Raw genomic sequence first — 23,855 nt, 5'->3', positions numbered from 1 at the left:
GCTGCTCATAAATGCTGCATAGTAGTTGCTTAAAGAGAAAAAGTTAATTTAAAGATCCCCAGCACTTGTGACTTTGTTTGCTTTATATGTTGCTGTGTCTGCTGCATTAAACAATGGCTGATCATTAGCAATCTAATTAGAAGGAATGGGGAAAAAGCAAAGAAGAGTAAAAAATATTTTCTGGGGGCTAGATTTTCAATAGTATAAATAGGCAAGTGTTCAGTGAGTAAAGGAAGCTCAAAGCTGAAGGTAAATACCTTTTCCAATGACTATTATTATTGAAGTCACAAGGGAGAAGGTAAAGAATGAGAGCACCAGAGTTTTGGGACAGTAATTTAAATCTCTCTGTTGAGCACCACAGCACAGCTAGATCCTCTGATTATGCTTAATTCTTTTTTACGACAAAAGCTGCATTTGTGGAGGCCACATACATGTTTATAACAGTGCGCTATAAAGAAACAACCAAACAAGAAAACGCCCTAATTTTCTAGCTTGTTAAAGTAGCACGTGATTCAGCTTTTATCCAGGAAATACAACAAGATGCCCGATACGACACAGTATGTAAAAGACTATATGAAGTCCTTGTATTCATAATGCAACTTCAAGTTAAGGAAAGACAAGAGCATCTCTTCTTCATTACTGTAGTAAGTTCTTATGCAAAAATCTCACATATGTTCTGGCAGTTCCAAGAACGAGTTCATGAGCAATTGATTGTTGTTGTTGTTTGCAGTGCCTCCAAAGCCAATTCATCTGCAGAAGGTATCAACTGTTACATACCAAATCCCTAGGCATAAAGCTTTATCGAATCAGAAACCAAGAATGGAGGAAGAGACACCCACCCCTGCTTCTAGTGTCGCAAAGGAAAAGTCCAGTAAAGTGTCAGATCTCATCAGTCGTTTTGAGGGAGGCAGGTACGTAAAAGAATTTAAATTGGTTTGTAACTCTGTTGTGTGTGGATTGTTGGAACTTGAACCTATGAGGACGAACGTTGGTACCGCGGTAGTGCTCAAACCCATCCCTTCCAGAGGAGTTTATGGCAAAACTGCATGTGTTTTGAAATGGTGCAAGTCAATCATATATTTGGCCTGTACAAGGTGTGCGTTTTCATAAGGTGCTAGTGTTAACTTTTCTTTAAAAACAAACAAACAAACAAACAAACTTGTAGCATTTTAAAAACACCCTGAAAAATGTCAGCAATTTGAAATCAATGCTGATTTTAGAAAGAAACATTGGAGCTAATCTTAAATTATTTTGTTCTTGCAGAAAAAAAAATATTTACTTTTATAAGCAAATAGAAAAACCTGAAAACCTGAGTTTCCTTTTATACTGTCTTAACCTCTTCAGATCATTCATGTGAAGAGGATGAACTATACGAGTTATTTGTATTGACATGGCATACATACTCGGAACTGTTTGCTTTCTAGTACCTGGTGGTTTTGGTGGAATAGCTTGGTGTTCTTGAGTTTTGATACTGCCTTTTACAGGAAACATTTGGAACTTTGAGAAACATAAGCCACGGTGAATTCTGCTTTCACAAAATAGTGTTACTTGTGTGTCTTTAATTAGACGTACGTGACAAGCATTATAAGCTCTGAAACTTAAGTTCTGACTACATCTGCTCTGTATAAAAAGAGTGACCTTCCAGAAAGCCCATGACAGAGGAACAGCTCAAGAAATAGTCCAGTGGCAGTTGATTGTTGCAAGATTTGGACATGGCTTTCTTGTGTTTCCTCGGGATACTGATGTTCTGAAGGGATGCCCCCTACGGGAATGAATGCGTGATGTACAACAGAGCATGTCCTTCTCAGGAGCCAGAGTATTAAGACTTTCATGGAAAGAAGTCCCCCTCAAGATGGGGGAAATTTAATCCTTTATACAGAAGCAGCTGAGCATTGCAAAAGTACGTTTGTCTAGTGGAATAGAAATCATTTCAGAGCTTCATCTGCAAGAAACTTCTGTCATTAGGCAGAGACTTTAATTGCATTGCTGTCATGACATCTGTCAAAAGATGGGGAAAAAGAAATTACTGCAGCACTGGAGGTCCTGTGAATTCTTCCAGTTCAGGTGTCCAGTCCTGTTGTCACTTTGTTTCCCAGCCTTCCTCCAAAGCATCATTCAAGTCTTTTTAACAGTGTGGTATACTTAGAAAAACAATTTTATCCTTTATGAAAGGAAACTCCTCAGGTTCATTGTGCTTTACACCAATGAGCCCTACGTTCCTTCCTCCTAGACATGCCTCCTGGTTTGTACAGAAACTCTTTCAATATTATGTAATTGAAGGAAGCTATAAAGAGAGTAATTAAAACTTTCTTATTTCTAGACTTTTAAAAATTTAGACATTTTGTTTTGGGGACTAGGGGAAGCTGAGTTGCGTTTTGGCCAACATAATTCATTAAGTACACCCAATAACATCTATCCAATGATTTAAGTTCTTAACTCTATGATATCTGCTTATAAGAAACTTTCATAATTCTCATGCGAGCTCTGGCATATCCTGCTGTGACTATGGAAGCAATTCCTGGTTTTTAAATGAGTTAGTTCACAAAATGTGTCTTCCATGAAGGTGAACTTCACTTGTAATTACTGGTCTTCAAATGACTAGGTGGCATGTTCATGAACTGCAAACTGTGATTGTCAATTATGATAACATATTTTCATTAGTCTGTACAGCTCGCAAACGTAAGCATGGAAAAAAGTTAATTAAACCTCTTTGCTTTGTGCATGCAGTTGAAAAATGTAAATTCTATCCTGGAGTTAAGCTTATTTAAAAAATAAAAAGGCATAATCTTTACACCACCAAAGGAAAACTGATTTAATTTTTTTGTTATATGATGGGAGAAGATGAAACTAGTGTAAGATACTTTTTGAGCTCTGTGTATGAAAGTGCAGAATACGTTTACAATATTTGTGTAATCTGTCCTATAAATAAGGAGTATATATATATAGTTTATAAGCAGTCTTCATCCTTCCAGAAGATTAATGGTCCATACTAGAAACATTATGTTAGAGTATAGTCGTGGTCATTCTGCAGGTTGAATACAGCTTGTTAAATATACTTTTGGCAAAAATGTTTAGGTTTTATTTTGGTTCCAAAGGTTTGTGCTTGTTTTTGTTTGTTTTGTTTTGTTTTGTTTTTTAAAAACTATGATGAAGCCAAGCACTTTTACAGAGTAGACTAACATTTATATTAGCCTAAAATTCAAAATCTCAAAAGTAAAACAGAGGAAGAGATAGTGAAAGGTATGATCAAGGAATAACGTATATTTAGAGCAGAGATGAAATACAGAGGGGAAAAAAACTCAGCAAAGATACAGCATGATGAAAGGACATGCTAAAATAAGGAAACAGGGAAGAAATGGGATAAGAACGTAAAGCTCCTTCTGCAACATGCTGAACTAAGGAAAGGGATGCGAAATATTCTTCGGTGTTTTTCATGCGTTTGTGTTAAAGAGCAATTAGGGAACAGGCTGCTTGTTAGTTTAAGCATTGGACTGGGACTTGGGAGACCATGAGTCTTTCTCTATTTTTGCCAATAATCTTCTGGGACGCTCTGGGCAAGTTGCTTCATGTATCAGTGCCTCAGTTCCCTTATCTGTTACGGTAGCTGATCATACTGCCTTCCATTTTACAATTGAGATTCAAGAGAGGTGTGGATGTAATGAATCAATATGGATGGTACTCTGGGTTTCTAGTAAGAGATGCATGTTTGTGTGTGTTTCAATGGCATAATGCAGTTCAAGTCTCGATGGCCTGAACTTCCTAATATTAACACAGGAAAAAATGGTTTGGGAGGAATTGGTTATATGGTGGAACTCTCCTACTCCCCATAAAGAAGATTTTCTATAATGCCATGTTTAACTTTTCTCTCATCTATGTTTTGTTTTTTTGGTGTTTTTAGACCGCTAAATCCTAGTGATTTGAAGAAAGATTCTTCTGTTCTCCACATTTCTAAATCTCAAGGAAGATATGGGTCAACACCATCACCTCAGCCAAAACTCCCCTCCCAGCACCCACTACAAAAACAGGGAAACAGTAATACCGACAAAACTCAGGTTGCACAGCTACACACAGCCAACGGAGTAGTAGCACAAGACCAGACAGAAGATGAGGACAGGAGATTACCTGACTGTGGCTCCGCTATGTCCACCACCGTTCTGGATAATGCCATCAACAGCAGCTTGATAAATGGGGAAAGAGAAAGTACTTCCAGAGAGTCACTGCAAAGTGTGACAGCTTGTGAAGGACAGATGCTTAACAGCTGCTACAGGACTCCAAGCAGTGATACACTGCTTCCAACTGAAAATGAAACCCTAGCAATTAATACTAACGTGAAGGAAGAACCAACTGAGGAAATCAGTAAGCAAGATCTACCTGTAGAAACAAAGGTAAAAACAGAAGTTGTTTCTTTCTTGCTATATTACTACCTTGTATATTCTTTAGATTTTTATTTATAAAAATAAGCTTCCTAGAGGAGGTCAGAAAGTTGAAAATCTTTGTTATTTTTCCCCTGAAACTGAAAATTTGTTACCATTTCCTCTACTGTTAAAAAAGGTTATTTAAAATAAAAAATCAGCAAGAGAGGTAAAAGTTTGACTATCCAGTGGCAAGTCCACCACATGCTTCTGAAACAAGCAAGAGAAAAAAAGAAAGAAGAAAAAAAAAATGGGAATTTTGTTTGGTGTTGGTAATTTTATACTGTTAACACTGCAAAATTAAACAAATTCTAGAGCAGAGGGTGTGCCACCAAAAATATATTGATGTTTTAAATGTGTTCTCAGAGTGTAGAAGGGAAAAAAAAATAAAAAAAAAAAGGAGAAAAAGCTTTGTTTGTATTTTCTCTTTTCCTTTTATCTTCCCCCATTAGTTATCTGAGAATTAAAAAAAAAAAAAAACCAAACCAAAGTGAAACTGAAATATTTGTACATGCTTAGCACCATGCTTCAGCTGTGTCAGACTACAAGGGACACATGTTAGTGGTGTATATAAAATAAAATTCCACGTGTAGTAAACTGCAGCGTCAGGGCTTCAGGCAGAACTGTTGTGTGAATCCTTAACTTGGATGTAGTTGTCAAGTCAAAGCTGGGAAGGCCGTGGCAGTCTGCTAGCTATCAGGTAGATGCAAGGTTTGGAGTATACTAAATACATGCCTTGTTAGCAAGGAGAACTTATATCACGGTGAATTTGAGCTTCCTTGTAAGGACCGTTTTAAATAATTAAGGGAAATAAGTGGGCGGAAGAAAATCTGTCTTGGGAAATTAATTGCTGAAAAATTGTGCATATTTCTACTTCTAAAAAATTGATTATACAGTTTGCTTTCTCGTACTGAAGCACTGGTGGTCAGTGAACTCTATTAACGGTTCTGGTCCAGTGATGCTATGCGTGAGCCACAGCAGAGAGGGTGGGCTGGACCTTCCCAGCCTTCCTCTTCACTGCAGAGCCAAACAGCTGGGCACTGATAAAGCCCTTCACTGCTTGGCAGGAGTACACCTGCATCACTTAACGACAGACCTCTCCAAGCCCTTGAGTTTGGTTAGCTAGGGGGGCCCGCAGGTACACATCCAAGGGTAAATTCCATATGTTGGAAAGGCGGGCCTCAAATTCTCATGTATTACAAGACAAAATATCCTAGATAATGACAAGAAGGCGTTGGGATGTGGGGGGTTTCTTTTTTGTTTTGGGGGTTGCTTTTGCCAGTAATGAATGAACATTATGATTCCTGTCTAAACATAAGCCTGGTCACGGTCCAAGGCACCTTTAACCCACCACACCTTTCATTATGGTGCTATCTCCTGTTCGGTAATGCCTGTTTCCCCTCTCTGTGCCAATAAAGTGCTGAATGCTCTGTGGGCAACGATGTTAAGCTTGAATCCAAGCCACACAGTAAGGCGCTGGCAGCGTTTTCAGGAAAAAGCACGAATGGGAGGCTGTCCTGTTGTGAGGTGCAGGAAGGAAGTGGGCAAATGCTAATGGCAGCAATCTTATCCAAATCTGTCTTTGAGCTGCTGGGTGACCAACATGTGTGATCCGCCTGATATTGGCAAAGAGTCAAATTGTGAGTTGTAGTTTGACTGTTACTATATGCATTGTTTGGTGGTGCTAGAAGGGTAAAAAAAAAAAAAACAAAAACAACACACCACACACCAAAACAAAACAAACCAAAAACCAAACTAAAACAAGCCCATGCAGGATGACTCTTAAGTCAGCCTCAGTGGAGAACTGAATCTGTAAAACTGAACTGGGTCACACTAGCACCTTCTGAGATGCCAGCTTGCTTGCGATACAAGGACATCCCCTTTAGTCTAGTGAGGTGAAGAAGCATGTCTACCGCAGATTGATCTCAGGGCTACTCTTTACAAAATCAAACACTGATTTTGTTTGGGTTAATGCAACCTCTACATTGAAATCAGCCCTGTGGAGGTCTGAGTAGCTGCTCCCATGCTGTCTGGAATAGTGGGGAAGGTGATGAGGAACAGGAGAGGTCTGGTAGAGCTTTAAGCAGTTTCTGCATCCAAGCAGGCACTGGGAAGAAGCAAGAGCATTTAGACAGACTGTGATATTGCTAAGCACCCACTTAGTCAGTAAAGAATCTTAAAACTGGGATGCAGTCCAGTTGAAGTTGCACTGCACTGACTAACAGCGCTCTTCCGCCCTTTTTAATTAAGCAAGTGTAGGTACAATTGAGTAAAAGCAATAGGAGCAGATGCATGTGAGTCATAGACGAACTTTAAATTATGCATCTGATGTATATATTTTGATACTGCAGCAAAGTATCTTCTTTGTCTCTTGCGTGCCGTATTTCCTAATTCAGGGAAGAGAAGAAAGTGGTGCTATTGCATTATAAATGCATACATGAGCAGCAGAAATAAACTAAGTCCACGGCTGGAAGGGGTGAATTAAATTGGGGTATGGTGCAAAACCAGAGAAAAAAATGCTTTTTAGACTTGGAAAAGAAAGCTTATTTTGAAATAATGTTGCTCTTAGAATTATTTTTTTTTTTTGTTCCTCATTGCTCTAGATCTGACTAAAGTCAGATTCTTGCAAGTTCTGGAAAGGTTTAGACAAAACTTAGTAAATCTTGCCATGTTCTGAAATGTTTTCCCCAAATGACAAGAGGAGAGTATACTTTATTTCTCTTATTTACTGTATTAGTTTGAAAGTCACAAACCACAAATATCACAAGCAAAAAAGACAATTTAAAGTGAAAAGTTTCCTGCCTTGCGGCAGAAGTACCTTCTGTCATAAAATTTGGTTTGTCTGAAACGCGGAGGCTCAGTAGTACAAGAACATCACAATCCATTAACTTCCTGAATAACATCTTGTGAGAAATCTGTGAGAGCTAACTGAAGACAAGACGACAAATGCTTCGGTTATTTGTTGTGAGACTGGTAGGAAATAGGGATATAGACTGCATGCATGCCACAGATGGAGAAGAATCCATTGCACATCTTTTAATAAAGTCCTTACTTGATGTCTCCTTTTAATGGCCATGTTGAGGTCTCCGGTATTTCAGATGCAAAACGTGGTGATCGTACATTTCTAAACAGAAGGTGAAGTTTTTTTTTAAATAGGGTGAAACTTCCTTACTAAATTAATTTTCTGCCAAGAAACTTGCAACCTTGAGAAAGAGAGGTTCTACCTGGTTCTACAATTTTATGTTCATCTTTTTCAACAGCGAATCATGAACAAAGCTGTATATCTTCAGCGCCCAATATAAATGCCTAAATCCTCTTGAGGATCATTGCCTCTTTAGGGATACCAGGTTTTTCACTGCTTTTCTTGGTTGCTGTGCAAGAAACTCAGCCATTGTTTGTGCAATGGACTGTTGCATAGAGTTTGTATGCCAGAAGGAGATGGTAGCATTTGGGATTTTCATTGCAGGTATTGCAAAATTTAGTGCATTCCTTGATTTCAGACACTCAGGGCTCAAGACATTAAAGGAAATCTTAAATTCTTATGGAAAATCACATTTGTATTCCCAATGCGTAGAGAAGAAAGCTTTGGATCGTGAAACACTTATGACATGAATGGTTTTAGAAAAGAATACCCCACTGTGTTACTTTCAACCAAACTCAGCACTACAAATAAACACAACATAGATTGAATGGTATTTGTTCATATTCTACATCTCTTACCCTGTTTGTGTTGCTTAATATATTAACTGCAAAGCCCTTGGGGCATGGGCTACACCTAAATAGGGGTAAATCATATGCAGCATCACAATCGTGTTGGTAGGTACAGTTTTGTTGACGGGAGATAGCTCCTGTTTGGTTTGGGTAATAAGTTATGGCTATATTGGGATTTAGTTTAATGTAAAGTCCGCTTTAAATTAGCGTAACTTTTTGCAAGTTTAGGACAATGGTAAAACAATGATAGGAAATAGGAACACAGATGCAAAGAGTTCATACCCTTAGCAGCATTTTTCATACCTCATCTTAACTTCAGAGTTCAAGAACAATTTAAGTAAAAATTACTTGCTTAATTTCTTAAGCATTCATAGTCATGTAATGATTCTAAGGATATGCAATTTTGTACTAAATAATATATAACTAAGCCCCGGTGAAATATTTACTGTAAGCATCCTATATAGGGATAGAAGTTTGCAGTCCTGCCTGATGAACTTTGCCAGATGTTTGGATAGAATAGAAAGTATGGTCTTGTTGAGATTATTAATTTTTAAATATCTTAGGTAATAAATGATTCAACTAAAATAATATCTGTTTTGGGTAGTTGGAGATGATGGTAACAACTGGCTTAAGTTACTTTCATATCCTGTCTTTGCTAAGCAATAAATTTTGTTCCTTGTTTATATACCCATGTTTAGCATAGGAACTATTTTACGAAAGAAATAAAAAGTTATAATATTTGGAATAGTTAGGCACCTTGTCAAATTTTATATGCTTATAGCTTAAAGATATGTAACTAGAAGTTGTCTAAAACTGGAGTTTTCAAAGGTTACTTTGTCCAAGACAAGGAGAACTGAGAGTTTCAGTTCAGCTGCAGCCATAGAATGAATAATAATGTTTTATTCAACTTTCACCTTTTATCTGGAAAAGAGTAGAGGTTCATTCTTTTAAATTGCTTTAGTGCTTAAAAAACTGCCTAAACATTTTTAATGTGCATTTTGCTTTGAAGTAGACACCAGGAACATAATATTACCTCACGCTTCTGATAGTTTCATCATCAATGGAAATACTGCACCTCTAATGTGAACACTCTATATATCACACTAACCATTCCTGATTGTTTTTATATGTTGAGTCACCCTGTGTTATGAATTGTCACAGAGGTTTGAAAAGTTCCATGAAATCATTGAGAAGTTGTCCTTGAAGTGATTGAATTATGTGTGCAGGTATACCTTGTAGTAAATTTTTGTCTCGGTATTTTTTGTTAACAGCAAGGAACCAATATAAATGCCGATGAACTAAAATCATAAAGGAATCCTAGGAGGGAAATATAAAACTTTTCCAGAAAAAAGTGTGTCCATATCTTAAATTTCTATTATCTTATTATCCTACTTGTGAAGAGAGATGTGTGCATTTATGGCTGTAATCTGTGAAAATAAAACTTAACTTGTTGTTTAAAAGAGAATTAAAACTCCCTTTAACTGTTAATGATTAGATTTGATACAGTAGTTCTTTAGGGAAGCATTGAAGCTCCTGGAAGTTGAATACTAACTTCGTATTGTCTATGTTTTGTAAAGCTTTTTCTTTTAAGACCTTTTCCTCTTTTTCTCTACAATCTTTTTCAAGGCTGCTTTGTTGTACAGCTCTAATAACGAATGGCTCTGTCATTCTTACTGCCACAAAACATTACTCGGGGTTTATTTCCAAATTATGTCGTAAGAGTTGCTTCTTGCTACTTGGAATAGCCAAATTCCTGTCTGCAGAAGCCGAGCCCCTTCCTGGGGTCTGCCTGCCCTGAGCCCATGGCTTGGCTGCCCCTGCATGCCTGCTTCAAGGAGGGGTGGCTGGGCAGCTGGAGGTAAAGGTGCAGCGCACTATGGCCTGTGCCACGGCACACCTGGGATGGCTGCGAATGAAGTCCCCAAAAGCAGAAAATAAATATATATGTATATATACACACACACACACGTATACACCAGCTGCAGTACTGGCTTTGTGCAATCGTGAGTCTTTCCACCGTATGTGCCTTGCCATGTAGCATGACGCTGCCAGGACCCATGTGTCCACCCATGCGTCTGGTCCCAGTTCACCCCATGTGCTCAGGACAAGAAAAGCTCTTCAGGAGACAGACACCACGAGCAGCAGAATAGCCTATGGCCTTTTGTTTCCAATCGGAAGGAAGCTGGCGTGACCTTGTGGAAACCAGGTGCTTTTCTTCGGATGGGATAGTAGATAAGACACTGCAGTGGGAGAATGCGTAGTGATGAGGGTGGAGCTGGCAGTAGAAAACACAGCTGGGAGTTCATGTAACGTGGGCAAATATTGAGATGGTGAGGTGGGAAACTGAGGACTTCCCTAAAAGAAAACTAGCCATACAGTTTTGTGTTGTTCTTGCCCTGATCTAACCTTGTAGGTGGGTGTTCTTATGCTGGAATAGGAACGTGCCACTGTGATTAAAAGATAACTGATCTGTGTTGTGTACTTTTTCCCACGTAGAAGATTCCCGAGTCAGGTATGTCGTTGGTGTAGAAAGGAGACTGAGGTTCAAGAGTTAGGAAGATGCGTAAGGTTGGTACTGAGAGGGTGGGAAAGCTGCGGTCAGTGTATAGTGGGAGAGTAAGAGGGATTTGCCCTGATTCAGGAGTGAGGATTAAATGCTTTTTCTGAATTGCTCACTTTGTGTGATATTTTCAAGTCTGTCTGCATGATTTTCCCTCTCTTAATTAGTTCAAGTAATCTTCTGAAAATTGTGGATTGGTTCTATAGCAGTGCTTTGAGGAGGAAAGTGAGGTTTTGCTGAGAGAGGAGAAAAAAAAAAAAAAAGAAAGAAATTGCCAAGGAACCAGTATCCTCCATGGTTTTGTTCCTCAAGTCCATATGCGAGATTCCTTGTAAATGGCTGCACTAAACGGGGCATACTGCAGCGGTAATAGCTAATCCTCCAGCTCCCTGCAATGTCTCCTGACAGCACTTAAAATGCTGTTCTGTAGGTTACTGTGGTTGCTGTGCTGATTTAAACAGATTTAATGAACAGCTTTGAAGTCACTATTGAAAGCCTGTATTTAGAGAGGAGGCTTGCCATGTAGCAGTGTGACTGTTAACACTGCAGATTAGAAATTAAATGTGTCCAAATTTGGAATACTTATTGAACACTGAAAAAGGGAAAAAAAAAAAAACCCGCTGAATTCCTTTAAGTGAAAAGACGGTACTTTAGTATTCAGTATTCTGCAAACCATCTTGATAAATGTACTTGCAAATGTTCATCGTACTGTTGTGGAAAGCAGTGTGCGGTTTGAAATCAGAAATAACTCTTTCAAGCTCTCCTATATTTATTTTTTTTTTAAGAAGAATTTCTACTGTTTGTCTAGAAAATTACCACTTTCCCATAGCACTGTGATAAGACTGCCATTTACTTAAGAAAGACTTGAATATTGTTAGATGTGAACACTTTTCAGCGCTAGCACTACATCTGGAAGAAAAATCTTGTAATGGAAGTGTCATTTTGTTGAATCTGACACTTATGAGCATGAGGCGTTTCCCTAATGTTTTAGTATTTCAGAAGGCTGTGCTTTCATTGTTTGTTTTGAAGTAACTTCTCAGAGCAACTCATGATTTTATATTCTAACATATTTAGTTTAATATTTAAATTTGAATGAACATTTTCAGTTCATCAGAGGAATCAGAAAAATATTTTGTGGAATGAAAAACTGTAAAGAGAAAAAACTTCCCTGAAGATGCAAAAGTGACTTCCATAAAGACCTAGCAAAGGAGTCCTCTAATTGCAGTCAACAATTAATCAGCAAATGAGTGTATTGAATGAATATAAAACATTTTGTACGGTATTTTTCAATAATTCTGATGTGCGAAGAACAGGCAGTTCAAATAACTTTCAAAACGGGGGCGGGGGCGAACACCAACTAATCCCATCTGTTCCCTCTTACTCTGCAAATCAGTTCTTCCAGCTCTGAAAGGTCAGTGGTACTCAATTACCAGGATGTGAGCTGATCTGTTAAGTAGGGAGTTGGTGCTCTGGCAAAGATCCCTGTACAAACTGAGAAATACTAAATGTTTTAGGCTTTGAGTTTTACTCAGCAGTTTGATTTTTATCCTCCTCTGACTTTCATGTTTGTTGATTGAACTGCTGGGAAGTTTGTATTTTTCAAAATGGGGTGTCTATCACTAAATGTGAAGCTTAGATTTCAGTTGCTTTTTGGACTGTAATCCAAATTACACGAAGGTAATCGTATGTCTTTTCAGCTTTCTTTTTTTTGTATTAAATTATGTTTCCTCCAGTATCCTAAGAGCTCTTCTTATTTTCCTCCAGGAGACAGATGAACAGAAACGTCACAAAATTGCCAGTGAACTTCTGCAAACAGAAAAAGCCTACGTTAGCCGACTTGACCTCCTAGATGGGGTACATTTTCCTTGAATTTGTTTTTATTGTCTTGCCTTGAATTCACTTAGATGGCTAGGCATGAATGTGTATATAAATTACACAAGAGATGGTATGTTTTTCACATTTTGCTGACTTTTCCAGTCATTTGCTCTTGCTGTATAACTTTGCCTATGTTTCTCTTTTAAGAACACTCAATTTTTAAAACTATTAGAATTTTGCGGATAGTAATGCAATAGGCTCTGTGTGTGTAGATGTTGCTGTAAGCAATAGCAGTGCAAACGTCATCATGGCAGCCCTTCCAACAAAGAGGGTAGATAACGTTTATGCTCACTCATCTCTTGGCTTCTGGTGATGCAGACAAGAAGAGTATCACTTTATAATACTGAAGTCATCTGCCCACTAGAAAATTACTAAATCTTTCAAATTTTAGCCACCTGAAGAGAATTCTTCTTTAGTGCCAAAGAGCCTAGCAATATGCCCGTTCTTATCTGTTACGCCCTATTTTCCTGCTCTATGTATAGACTAAAACCTATTGAAGTGAACAGAAATTACTTTTATTGCAAGGAAAGGGTTGAATTCTTGTGCTCTGTAGAATCAAACTGATATTTCTTAAATGTGGAAATCTGTAGTTCTTGAGTATTTTCCTTTTTAAACCTTGTTTACTTTCTCACGTAACACTATACTCATTTTACCTGGATACCTATAGCTATGCATTGCCTTACTCCATATTTCTCTCAAATGTCGCTGTTTAAATTTCTCAGGGCCAATGCATAATTTGATGAACAGTTGATGAAAAGCAAAAAGTCTCAACCGATACAATAATTATTCAGGCTGCTTGGAGATCTAAGTGATTGTCCTCATGAAAGTGCATTTGCGTAGCAGACCCACATTGGGATGCATGTATGGTGTATTTTAAAAGACAAAGTATTGCAGAAAAAAGAGCTTTGCTTTAGAGAAGTTTAAAAATAGAAAAGGAAAATGTTTACTTCATTCATAGGTTTTTCTGATGAGTAATGTACAATTATTTTCCTTGATGCAATCATAAGTGCATTACTCCTATGCCTGTTTTCCACATATTAACCGGACAGAGCTCTGAAGCATGAGTTTCAACCCCAGCTGCTCAACTGCTGCTAACAAGAGGAAATCAGAAGACTGGGAAGGGGCTGTTTTGTTTCTAAACTTGCTTAAAAAGTTATGTAACCTTTATAGTCTTCAAAGTAACTTGTCAAAATCAACTACCTCTCCTCTCGGAGATGCAGCAACGTGAACGTGTTTTAAAGCATATGTGAACACGTATGGCTTTTTTCCCTTTTAAGACACTTTTGCTGTCTCAGTTGGCATTATCAGAGTCTTCAGACTCTTTTTGTATTTCCCAAACCCTTACCCAAACTTCTGAAGACCTTTCTAGGGAGATGCAGTCTGTTCAGGCATGGGAGAGGGAGATAGAGGGACCATAGCTCCCTATAAGCACTGTTTTATGTGATATGCACGTTAACAGCTGCACGTGGGTCTAGACATTTTGTGGCTGCATCTAGTCAGGTAGAGCCCACTGATAGGGAAAGAATATATATATATTTTTAAAAGAGGTTATAGTAGTGTCCAATTAGAACTGGGGCCCTTTTGTACTTTAAATGGTATGTGGCGACTGCTCATAGTCTGCCAACTACTTTGATTTCAAAAGGATAAGGGGATACAGCATACAAGCAGAGTGGTTGTGCTCGTGGTGATCAGACATCATGCTAATTAAAAAGAAAGCAGGAGTGGAAAATACGACTGGAAGACTGGGGAAGCTGAGATGATCTAGCTGTTAAAACAGACAGGATGCCTGGAGTCGATCCAAAATGGCACTACTTCAGTTTGGCTTTCCTTATGTCTGCTCCGCCTGCAGCATTTTCCTGGCTCGCAAGAAAAAAAATGGGGCGTAAAGGGAGGAGAAGCTTTTAACTTTTGATGAGGGAAAGATGATAAATGATTTTGTCATTACCTGTCCACATTATTGAAACATTAATCTCGCCCCAGTTGGAGAAGGAGGGGTGGATAGGTCTTCATCCACTGATTAAAGATAATAGGCTGATAAGTTTGGGGTTCTTTTTCTGTATTGCAGGTATTCTATTCCAGACTTCTTGAGGAAGCCAACAGAGGCTCATTTCCAGCTGAAGTGATTAACAAAATCTTTTCTAATATTTCATCAATAAATGCCTTCCACAGTAAATTCTTACTTCCAGAACTTGAGAAAAGAATGCAAGAATGGTAAGAGGCGATTCACTGGTTAATATACTACTGAAACCGTATCTGTAGAAACTCTGTCACAGGGTTGAAGTAGGGAAGGTGCCTTCATAATTAAGTGCTGCAGGTCCAGGAAGCACTGTGGGTAGGAAAACATCTGCTCTTCCACTCTTCATCAGGATCTGACTCAGTAGAGGACTTGCATCACTTGCTCAAAATAAAGGGTCTTGCTGAAGCCAATGAGATTACTCATGATTAAATGCCTCACTGAATTAGGGGTTCAGACTGAAATTATGTGATACCTGGTGAATTCATTGCACAGAATACAAAATTGAGATAAATAACACATATGTGTATTGCGCTACCGTTGTAGCGCAGTAACCTTTGTTGTTATTGCTTTCTGTAATAAGGTGGGTTCTTGTTTTTCTGTGTTGTGGTTTTCTGTTTGAAATAAAAATCCATGTCAGGTATATATATTTTGGGGGCATTTTTAGCCCAGCTTTTCTTGACTTCTCTTTGGAGAAAGCAAGAATAGCTGAGGTGTAAATACACTCTGTAATGATCATGTAAAGATATTATAGTAGCTTTATCCTGCCTTGGTGTATGTGATTCTAGACATATTAAAATATAGCCATGTATTTTCAGTCTCTTTTATGTAATTGTCAACAACAACAACAAAAAAGTGTTTCAAACGATTGCTGCTTCCCTACCTTATTTGGGAAAAAGGGACCAACTCATTTAAAAAAAAAAAAATAAAAAATTATAAATATTGTTTCATCCATGTTATCTAGGGTTTATTATGAGGAATTCAAGTATTTGTCCATATATCATTTCCAGTTACGCTTTCACAAAACTCCTTAATTGTCAAGAATCACACTAAAAAAATTGAGAAATAATGTATTTTTGTGATATATATGAAAATCTTAGATCACACATTGGTGCTTTAGACAACAACTATATGTTTCCTGACTCTGTAAGATGATTCCCCTTTAAAATGATGATTCTTTAAAACGGAATAATTTCCATGCACAAACACATGGTGGCCCTGTATAGTCAGTCTAGAATGCAAGAAAGTAAGTAAAATGTAAGCATCGGGAAACATATGAAAGCTTAAACCTCAACTTATTTTCCTTGCAGAACGACCATGTAAGGTAAACTCACCTTTTTCTTCTAATCAATTGAAAAAATCTGATAGGAAATATGAATGCTTGGATTAAAATAGAGCGCATATTCATGAGAAGTGGAGTTTAACTTACTGTAATGATGTTTAAAAAGCAGCTTACGCTACATTATGTCAGTGCTGTATATATTTAAGGTGAAATTTGTGATGCGCTCTTAAAACTTTGCTCTAGACACTTTATAGAGCACAGAAGACGGGTTGCACTACCTTACGTATTTTCAAAATGCTAAATCACTCACCAATATTTTGTGTATATAGCTTCAAAGGTTGAAAAGTGCTTTTGCACATGAGTTTTGACTATTAGTGCAAAACTAATAAATTGCATCATAACAATATTATCTTTCCCACATTGGTTGGAAACGACCTCTGTGCTGTCCCTGAGACAGCCTGTTTAAATGTCCTTAAAACGTTATGCTTTTGGGAGAAGTTAGAATAAAGGGTGCAGTTGAAGAGAACAATTTCTGATTGTTGCTGAAAGAAAAATCTGGGATAACTTTCTTTCCCAACACCAATCTCTGAAACAACAGCTTCTGCCAGATAGTTCATTTTCCTCAGCATTTCCCTTAATTGAACATAGAAAATATTTAAATATGTTCTGTTGGTAGGTTTATGTGCTGCTTCTGCTGTTCTTTAGCTTCCAATAAAAATAGCTGGATAGAAATTTCTGACATTTTCCCTGAGTTATGGTTTGTTTTGAAAACTTAAGGTAAAAAAAACATAGTTTTGGAATTGGGAAAGCAGATCAGAAGCAGATTCTTCTTTCTTAGAAGAAAAGGCAGTGTGAATCTAAGCTTATCGAGTGGAAATGAAATTGTCTGGTAGTTTCATTTTGAATGAGTTGAGCAACAGCTGGAGGTCAGTATCTCTTTTACAACATATGGCTTGAAAACACTGGAAACAGCCTTGTTGCAATATATTTCCCATGAAAAGAGCATAACAGAGTATAATAGTGATCCCACATCAAATAAAATACCTTTTAAACTTCGTCTTTTGTACCTGAGGATGACCAATAGCAAACACCTGGGGAAGAATTTAAGGACACAGTGTGATAGCCTCGGGGGGATGACGGGGTGGTGAAGAAATTATTTCACTCTTTCAACACAAAGTTTTGGAATCTGTGGCAATTACAGAGTTGACCTATTCATATGATTTGTCTTGCTTTGAAACTGCAACTTTCAATTTTGTTGGATACCTGTTAGCTTATGTATTGGAAGAGAAAGCAATTGTTCTGTAGTCACCTTTGCTGTGCTGTGATTTTACAGACCTTTGCTTAGCTTTCTTGCAGCCATGACAGTTTTAAATGAGATACTACAAATCATGATTAGTAAGCCAGCTATTTCATATTTGAGTTTTTAGAATGCAAATGTGAATACCATCGTCTGATAATACAGAAATACGAGGTGTTTCTGTGCATACTTTACAATGTGAAGACCTATGTCTTGACCCATATAATGCTGCTATCTTTGTTGTCTGGCAATAGTGCCATGCTGGTTTGGGTCCATGGTAGTAGTTCTCTTTCTGATCTGTCTATCCAAGAGCACAGTAACTGTCCTAGACCTGATGATATTTAGCAGAATTTAATATTTTGGCTCATGGTGCGTAGTGTTTGAATACGAGATGAACTAGCTCTCTATACTTTAAGTCCATCAAGGGAGGCTGCTGCTCTCAGAAGGTTCTGCTTTCTGCGACTTCCTCTGTCCTTCCTCTTCTTCCAGAGCTCTTTGTGTGATGTGTACCTTGTCTTTCTTACCTGAAATGATGATGGATTTGTGTTTTTACAGCCTCAGAGTCTTTGGACATATAAGGGCCTTGCATGAAAAGTAGTTATGAAATTTTTGAATCTTAGAGCGAGTGAAATAGCAGCGCTCTGTGTAAGTGAGCTGCTGTCGGTATCCAAGAAACAGGCATAGCAAACTGTTCCTACTTCTCAGTTTATAAGAGTTTTAATGTTTTCTTTTAATGTCTGTTTAGTATCGTTGTGGAACAGTTAAGTAGAATTATTCTTTTTTTTTTTGTGTGTGCCAGTTTCTTTAGATAGAAAGGATTGTCATAGTCTTTTCTGCTTTAAGTTTTTTTTTTTTAATTGCCTAATTTTATACTTACCCATTAAATTTATGGGAAAAAGTGATTTTTTTTTTTTTTTTTTCTGGTGACTTTTAGAAATGAATGCACATTTTCTTCAGTTCTGTTGGAATTGGCACGATGCATATTTTATCATCAGTTAAAAAAATGTGGTGCATTGCAATAAAATGACAACCTAGGGAAACAGCATTTGGTGAATCAAAGGGGAGAGGTTTTGTTCTAAATTGCTAGCTTGCCTTTGAAAGTATATGTGTCTGCTTCATGTAGAGTGGTTGAACAAATACGTGAAGCTAATTAAGGGTGGAGAGCCTTGGAGATTTCGGAGACCAACATCCCACCTTGTCTTGTCCCCTTCTCTAGTTGCCAGGCCCAGCAGTAGCTGAGGTCTCTGGCAGGGCTTTACACAGGCACCTTCTGCTTCCAAGGGGCAGCTGGAGCTGGACCAGCACCAGCCTTTACCAGTCATGACACTATTCACTATTCAAATAACTCTTCCCTTCTGCACAGCTTTTCTCGTGAAGAAGTGGTGTGCTGGAGTAGGCTGCTGAAGTAATTACAGTAGATTGCTTCACTTGAGACCACTACCATGACATTGATTTCAGGCTTCCAAACATCCAGAGATAGTGAGTTTCTGTCCTTGAAAATGAAATGTGAAACGTGTTTCCTGTTGTAGTTCTCAGAGATGTACGTGTGCTGTTCCACTTTCGTTGTGTGCATCAAGAGTGCACCTTCTCTCTGCCTCTCCGTCAGCTTCTTTCCTATTCTGTTTCATTTGAAGATGATATCAGTAATTGGGAGAGATTGGGAAAGTTCTCACAAAAGACTGGAATCCAAGGGATTCTCTCTACTTCATACGTTTTCTTAGATAAATAAGGATTTTTAAAAGTTCTAAATACATGTATTTATATATATATACAGCATAGAGGGGAAGCTGTACAATATGGATTTCATCCTCAAACAAAACTGCACGTTAGATATTTAGAGGGTAAAGTGTAGTCAAAGGAGGACAATGTAGTTTTAAGGAAAGGAACTGCAAATAAAATAAATTAGGCCATGTTTTGTAAAAAAAACCTTTCAAGTTTTTCATTATAGATAGCTTTTCTTTCTATAATGCTTATATATCATCAGAGGATACAAACACTTTTTCGATGTTAATTCTGGTCAGTTTTAATGGTTATGTCGGAACTCTATATGAGGTGATCCCAAACAGAAGGATTCTCTATTAAACGCTTGAAACCGTTTTGTAACCTTGTGTGACTTTTTTTCTTTCCTGTTTGCTCTGAGATTCCGCCCTCTTACTTTGCAGGACTACCACCCCCAGAATTGGAGATATTCTGCAAAAGTTAGCTCCTTTCCTCAAGATGTATGGAGAGTATGTGAAGAATTTTGATAACGCAATGGAATTGGTGAAAACGTGGACGGAACGGTCACCTCAATTCAAGTTCATTATTCAAGACATTCAGGTAATGGGGAGAATAATGTAGATCTCCGAGTTATATAAGCATATATAAAAATATAGATAGGTTTGTGGGTGAAAAAAAGGATTAAAGATAAAAATTAAATGCCAAATTCCTTAGAATTAAGGGTTGTTGGGTTTGTGCACTTCACACCGCAGTCTGTTTCTTCTCCTTCTCTCTTCATATGTGCACAAATATCCACACAAATCCAGACTTTACACTGCAAAATAGAAGACCAAAATATAAAGGTTGAAACGTGAGAAGATTAAAAATACACTACGTTTTGTTGTAGATACCAAAAGTAAATATTATTTTAGGATAAAGTGACCTATCAGTGTAACTATAGATCCTTGCACTGAATCTGCAAGTAGTGTGTTGGTTCACACCAGTGCTGTTATGCAGGGCACTACGCTTTGGAAGGAAGTATGTAATCCTAAACGCTGAGCCACAAAAGGTAAAGAAAGCTTCAGGGTTAAGCAATGTGTCAGTCTTTATTCTAAAGTGCGTTTTACACCTTCTAGTGCTCCCTGTAGGTTTCTCTGTGAATTGGCAGGTTTGTGTCTTCCTACTGCAGACTGAGCAGCTAGAAATAGGATAAGGTATTTCTGCTTAAATTTTACTGCTCTGTAGGGTCTTGTGATTCTAAGCCAGGGAAGACAACTATGTGTATTTTAAAGTAATCTTTTAATTACATCTAAGATTATGGAAATGAATGAGCATCTTAAAACACGGCTGCGGGGCTTTACGTTTTAAATGAAACTCAAAGAAAGCATTCCCTACTCAGATAGGTAAAATACACCTTTGAAGCCCATGTAAGCGACTTTTTCTAATATGTGGTCATGAACAGTTCTTATTAATTCAGTACTAATTCTCTTGTCTGAGTTACTACAAACTTAATTTAAAATACACTGGAGTTTGGGAGATTTTTTGATAGAACTTCTATTTATGAATTGGATACTAACTACTGGATACTTAGGAAATTTTTTACAATTATTTTTAGGAAAGAATTTCTAATTATTTGGTTTGGTAAAATACTTTTATTTGCTTTCAGAAGGTCTATCATGCATGTTTCAAAATACATTATTTATGTTTCATCAATCATAACTTTTATTTTACTATATTGTATTTTGCCTGTTACATTGAAATATGTTTACAATTTTTTAGAAGGAAAAAGTGTGTGGAAATTTGACATTGCAACATCACATGCTAGAACCAGTACAACGCATTCCACGCTACGAGATGCTTCTAAAGGACTACCTAAGGAAATTGCCTCAGGATTCCTTAGACTGGAAAGATGCTGAAAGTAAATATCTTCTAGTAATTGAAATAGCTGAAATTAGATAGTTGTAAAGGGATACTGTAAATTAAAGATATTTTCAGGAAAAACAAAGTGAAGCAGCAAAGTCCCTCTGAAAAGAATGACAATTTCTTCAGTGGAGTTGTAGGATTCTTTGAAAAATTCTGTTTGAATAGTGGATTAAGTTAATATAAAACCTATAAAGCCTTTAGTATTCTTCTCCTACAGCACATAAGCTTTGCTTTAGTTTTGGAATAGTGCACAGGTTTTGATTTGTTTGCTTTGCAGATGATCAGGGGTTGTGGTGGTTTTTCTTTGTAGTTTGTTTTTTTTTTTTTTCCTGTCAGCATTTTGGTTTGCTTTATGCACATTTGGAATGTATGTCTCTTATTTGTAAAAAAAAAGTGGAGTTAGGCTCATTATTGTATTAAGCTCCCATGGGGAAAAAGAACAGCCCATTTTTAAAGTTATTCCTCTCTGTATTTACACAAGAACAGTTCAAAATATTCCCATGGATTGTTCACAATTACTTGCCAGATAATTTTTTTTTTTAATATTTCATTTTTTCTATGTAATATATAAGTATGTAAAAATGCAGCTTGGAGGTTTTACTTTTTTCTTTTTCCTCTGTCTAGAATCCCTGGAAATTATATCCACTGCAGCAAGTCACTCTAATAGTGCAATAAGAAAAATGGTAAATGATCCCTGTTTTCCTGTTTGCTTTTTAATATATTGTATTTGGTGAAGATAGGAGTGTGAATTGCAAATCTTCCCTAAAATGGCAAAAATGGATTTCCTGGGTCCAAGTGATTGCTCCTGCTTAATATATTTATACAACTCCTGGGAATGATAGACAAAATTTGGCATTGCACCTAATTCTCTCAAAATGGGACAGACTGGGTTCCTCTCCTGGCTCACACAGCTGACTCTTAACCTTGTTTCATCTGTTTCTGACAGTAGAAAGATAGTGTTTGTGAAGAGTAGTTACTGTTTCTCTACCATATCAGGCTGGAATGATAGGTACTTAATTAAATATGTGAGATATTTTGGACAATAAATAATGCAGGCTGTATGTATAACTGCATTTTGAAAACCACCGTGGAGATAACATTTCTATACGTACTTGTTACTGTATCAACTAGGTTAATCAGTCTGTATGGCTGACCATTCGTACTGGGTGTATATATGTTTTTCAAAGCTGACATTCTCCAGACTTACGCAAGCTCCCTTCATTTCATTTAAATATGCTTAAAGATCTGTGCTTTTAATTAATAAGTTTTATTACTGTATTTTCACTGTAAAGGAGAATCTAAAGAAATTGCTAGAGATATATGAGATGCTGGGAGAAGAGGAAGACATTGTGAACCCTTCAAACGAACTGATAAAAGAAGGACAGATCCTTAAACTCGCTGCTCGCAATACGTCTGCTCAAGAACGGTATCTTTTCTTAGTAAGTATGGTGGCCTGTGTTTGCAGGAGTGGCCTTTCTAGACCTGACCTACCAAAGAGTGAAATCCTCTTCTAGTTATGTCAGTGCCTTTCTACTAGTGAGATTAGAGCATAAGAAAACATCATTTAGAACAGAATACATGGTTTTAAATAAATGGAATCAATGTCCAGCAACTTCGTTTTAAACAAGTGGCTGCTGTTTATAAATGCAGGCCCTAGAGCACAAGAACTTCCACGTTTTCATGAAACTGAAATGCAAAAGCTTAGGATTTTAGTCCTGATCAATTGTGTTGGGGTCCCAGTAAGTCTCACGGTCCTGTGGGAGCTTGTTAATCGTGGCAGGTCATCCTCTTGCCACGTGCCTGTGTCCTGTCTTGGAACTAACAAACTACAGCCATGCTCCCTTACAACTCCCTTGGAAAAGGTTTGATGTCGTTCATTGCTTACCACGCGCTAGAAATTGTTAATTCATTTTTGCTTATGGGCCTCTGGCATTGCACATCTTCTGGTTAATAAAGATGAGTAACAGGTTGTTGAGGCACAACACTCCTACTAATCTGTGCTTCAAACAAAAGGAGAAAGCATTGAATAGCAAGACCTTAAATGGGGCTCGACAGGTGATTTAAATGATGTGCTCTTCATATGACCGGTGACAAGTTCAAATGTGCTGTATCTGTGATACAGACTAGGCAATACTCTAGACAGGATTTCTGTGAAATAGAGTTTTAATTGAAGTGAGTTTCTCTTTTTAATAATTAATTTTGAGAAAAATGTGAGGGGGAAAAATGTGAGAAAATTAAACACTATAGATCTGATTTAATAACTGCTTCTAGGCTGGGGCTTTAGACATTTAAAAATTATTTAAAGTTCTAATCTTTAATAAAGGGATATATTTTTGTCCTGCTCACATATTATTTTTTTCCTGTGCTATTGAGTGTTTCAGTGAATATAAACTCTAAGAAATGTTCTTGCTTCTTGGAGAAAAGACAAATAGTGTCCTCAAATAACATTATTTACAACTTCTACAAAATCAAATGGTTTTGGTACAGGGTAAATATAATTTATATTTATTTCTCTTCAGTGTATACACTGAAGAAAAGAGTTCTTATTCTGCAGTTTAGAGTACGTTTTGCAGAATTGGGGCATAATAATGGGGTTTTCTAAGAAGCAGTTTACAGTGGTATAAGATAGTCAGTCTGAGTATAGTCGATAAATGCTATGAAAACCGCTGCACATATAGACCAATTATTCTTATATACACTGAAGCTGTCCTTTAATCTTATTTCTAAACAGGTAAGAAAAAGAAATTGTCTTGCATTAGAGCATTGGTCTTCTCGCCTATTGACTGAGCAGGAAAGAACATGCTTTCTCACCTACTAAGTCTAGCTTTGCTGTGGCTGTATCTGTGTTTTTGTTAATGCAAAGCCATGTGTTTATTTTTTCCCCAGTTTAACAATATGTTGCTCTACTGCGTCCCCAAATTCAGCCTGGTAGGATCAAAGTTCTCAGTTCGAACCAGGGTCGGTATAGATGGTATGAAGATTATAGAAACCCATAATGAAGAATATCCACACACTTTTCAAGTGTCTGGAAAAGAGAGAACACTGGAGTTGCAGGCCAGGTAAGCATCTTTTCATCTAGGTTT

At 37.4% G+C, this 23,855-nt stretch overlaps 1 protein-coding gene across 1 annotated transcript in view; it reads left to right on the top strand.

Moving 5' to 3' along the window:
* Positions 1–804: 804 nt before the first annotated feature.
* FGD4 (FYVE, RhoGEF and PH domain containing 4) overlaps positions 805–23,855 on the top strand; it is a 31,729-nt gene continuing 8,678 nt past the window's right edge. The window contains exons 1-9 of the mRNA XM_082485670.1: positions 805–911; positions 3,899–4,385; positions 12,448–12,537; positions 14,624–14,769; positions 19,314–19,470; positions 20,629–20,767; positions 21,397–21,455; positions 22,065–22,211; positions 23,659–23,831. Of these exons, the coding sequence (XP_082341796.1) occupies positions 820–911; positions 3,899–4,385; positions 12,448–12,537; positions 14,624–14,769; positions 19,314–19,470; positions 20,629–20,767; positions 21,397–21,455; positions 22,065–22,211; positions 23,659–23,831 (1,490 nt within the window). The 5' untranslated portion in view covers positions 805–819. The remainder of the gene's footprint in view (positions 912–3,898; positions 4,386–12,447; positions 12,538–14,623; positions 14,770–19,313; positions 19,471–20,628; positions 20,768–21,396; positions 21,456–22,064; positions 22,212–23,658; positions 23,832–23,855) is intronic.

This window comes from Vanellus vanellus (assembly GCF_965231255.1).
Source record: "Vanellus vanellus genome assembly, chromosome: 1".
Classification (NCBI taxonomy): Eukaryota; Metazoa; Chordata; class Aves; order Charadriiformes; family Charadriidae; genus Vanellus; species Vanellus vanellus.
Note: the sequence above shows the minus strand (reverse complement) of the source record. Positions and strands in the feature narration are given on the sequence as shown.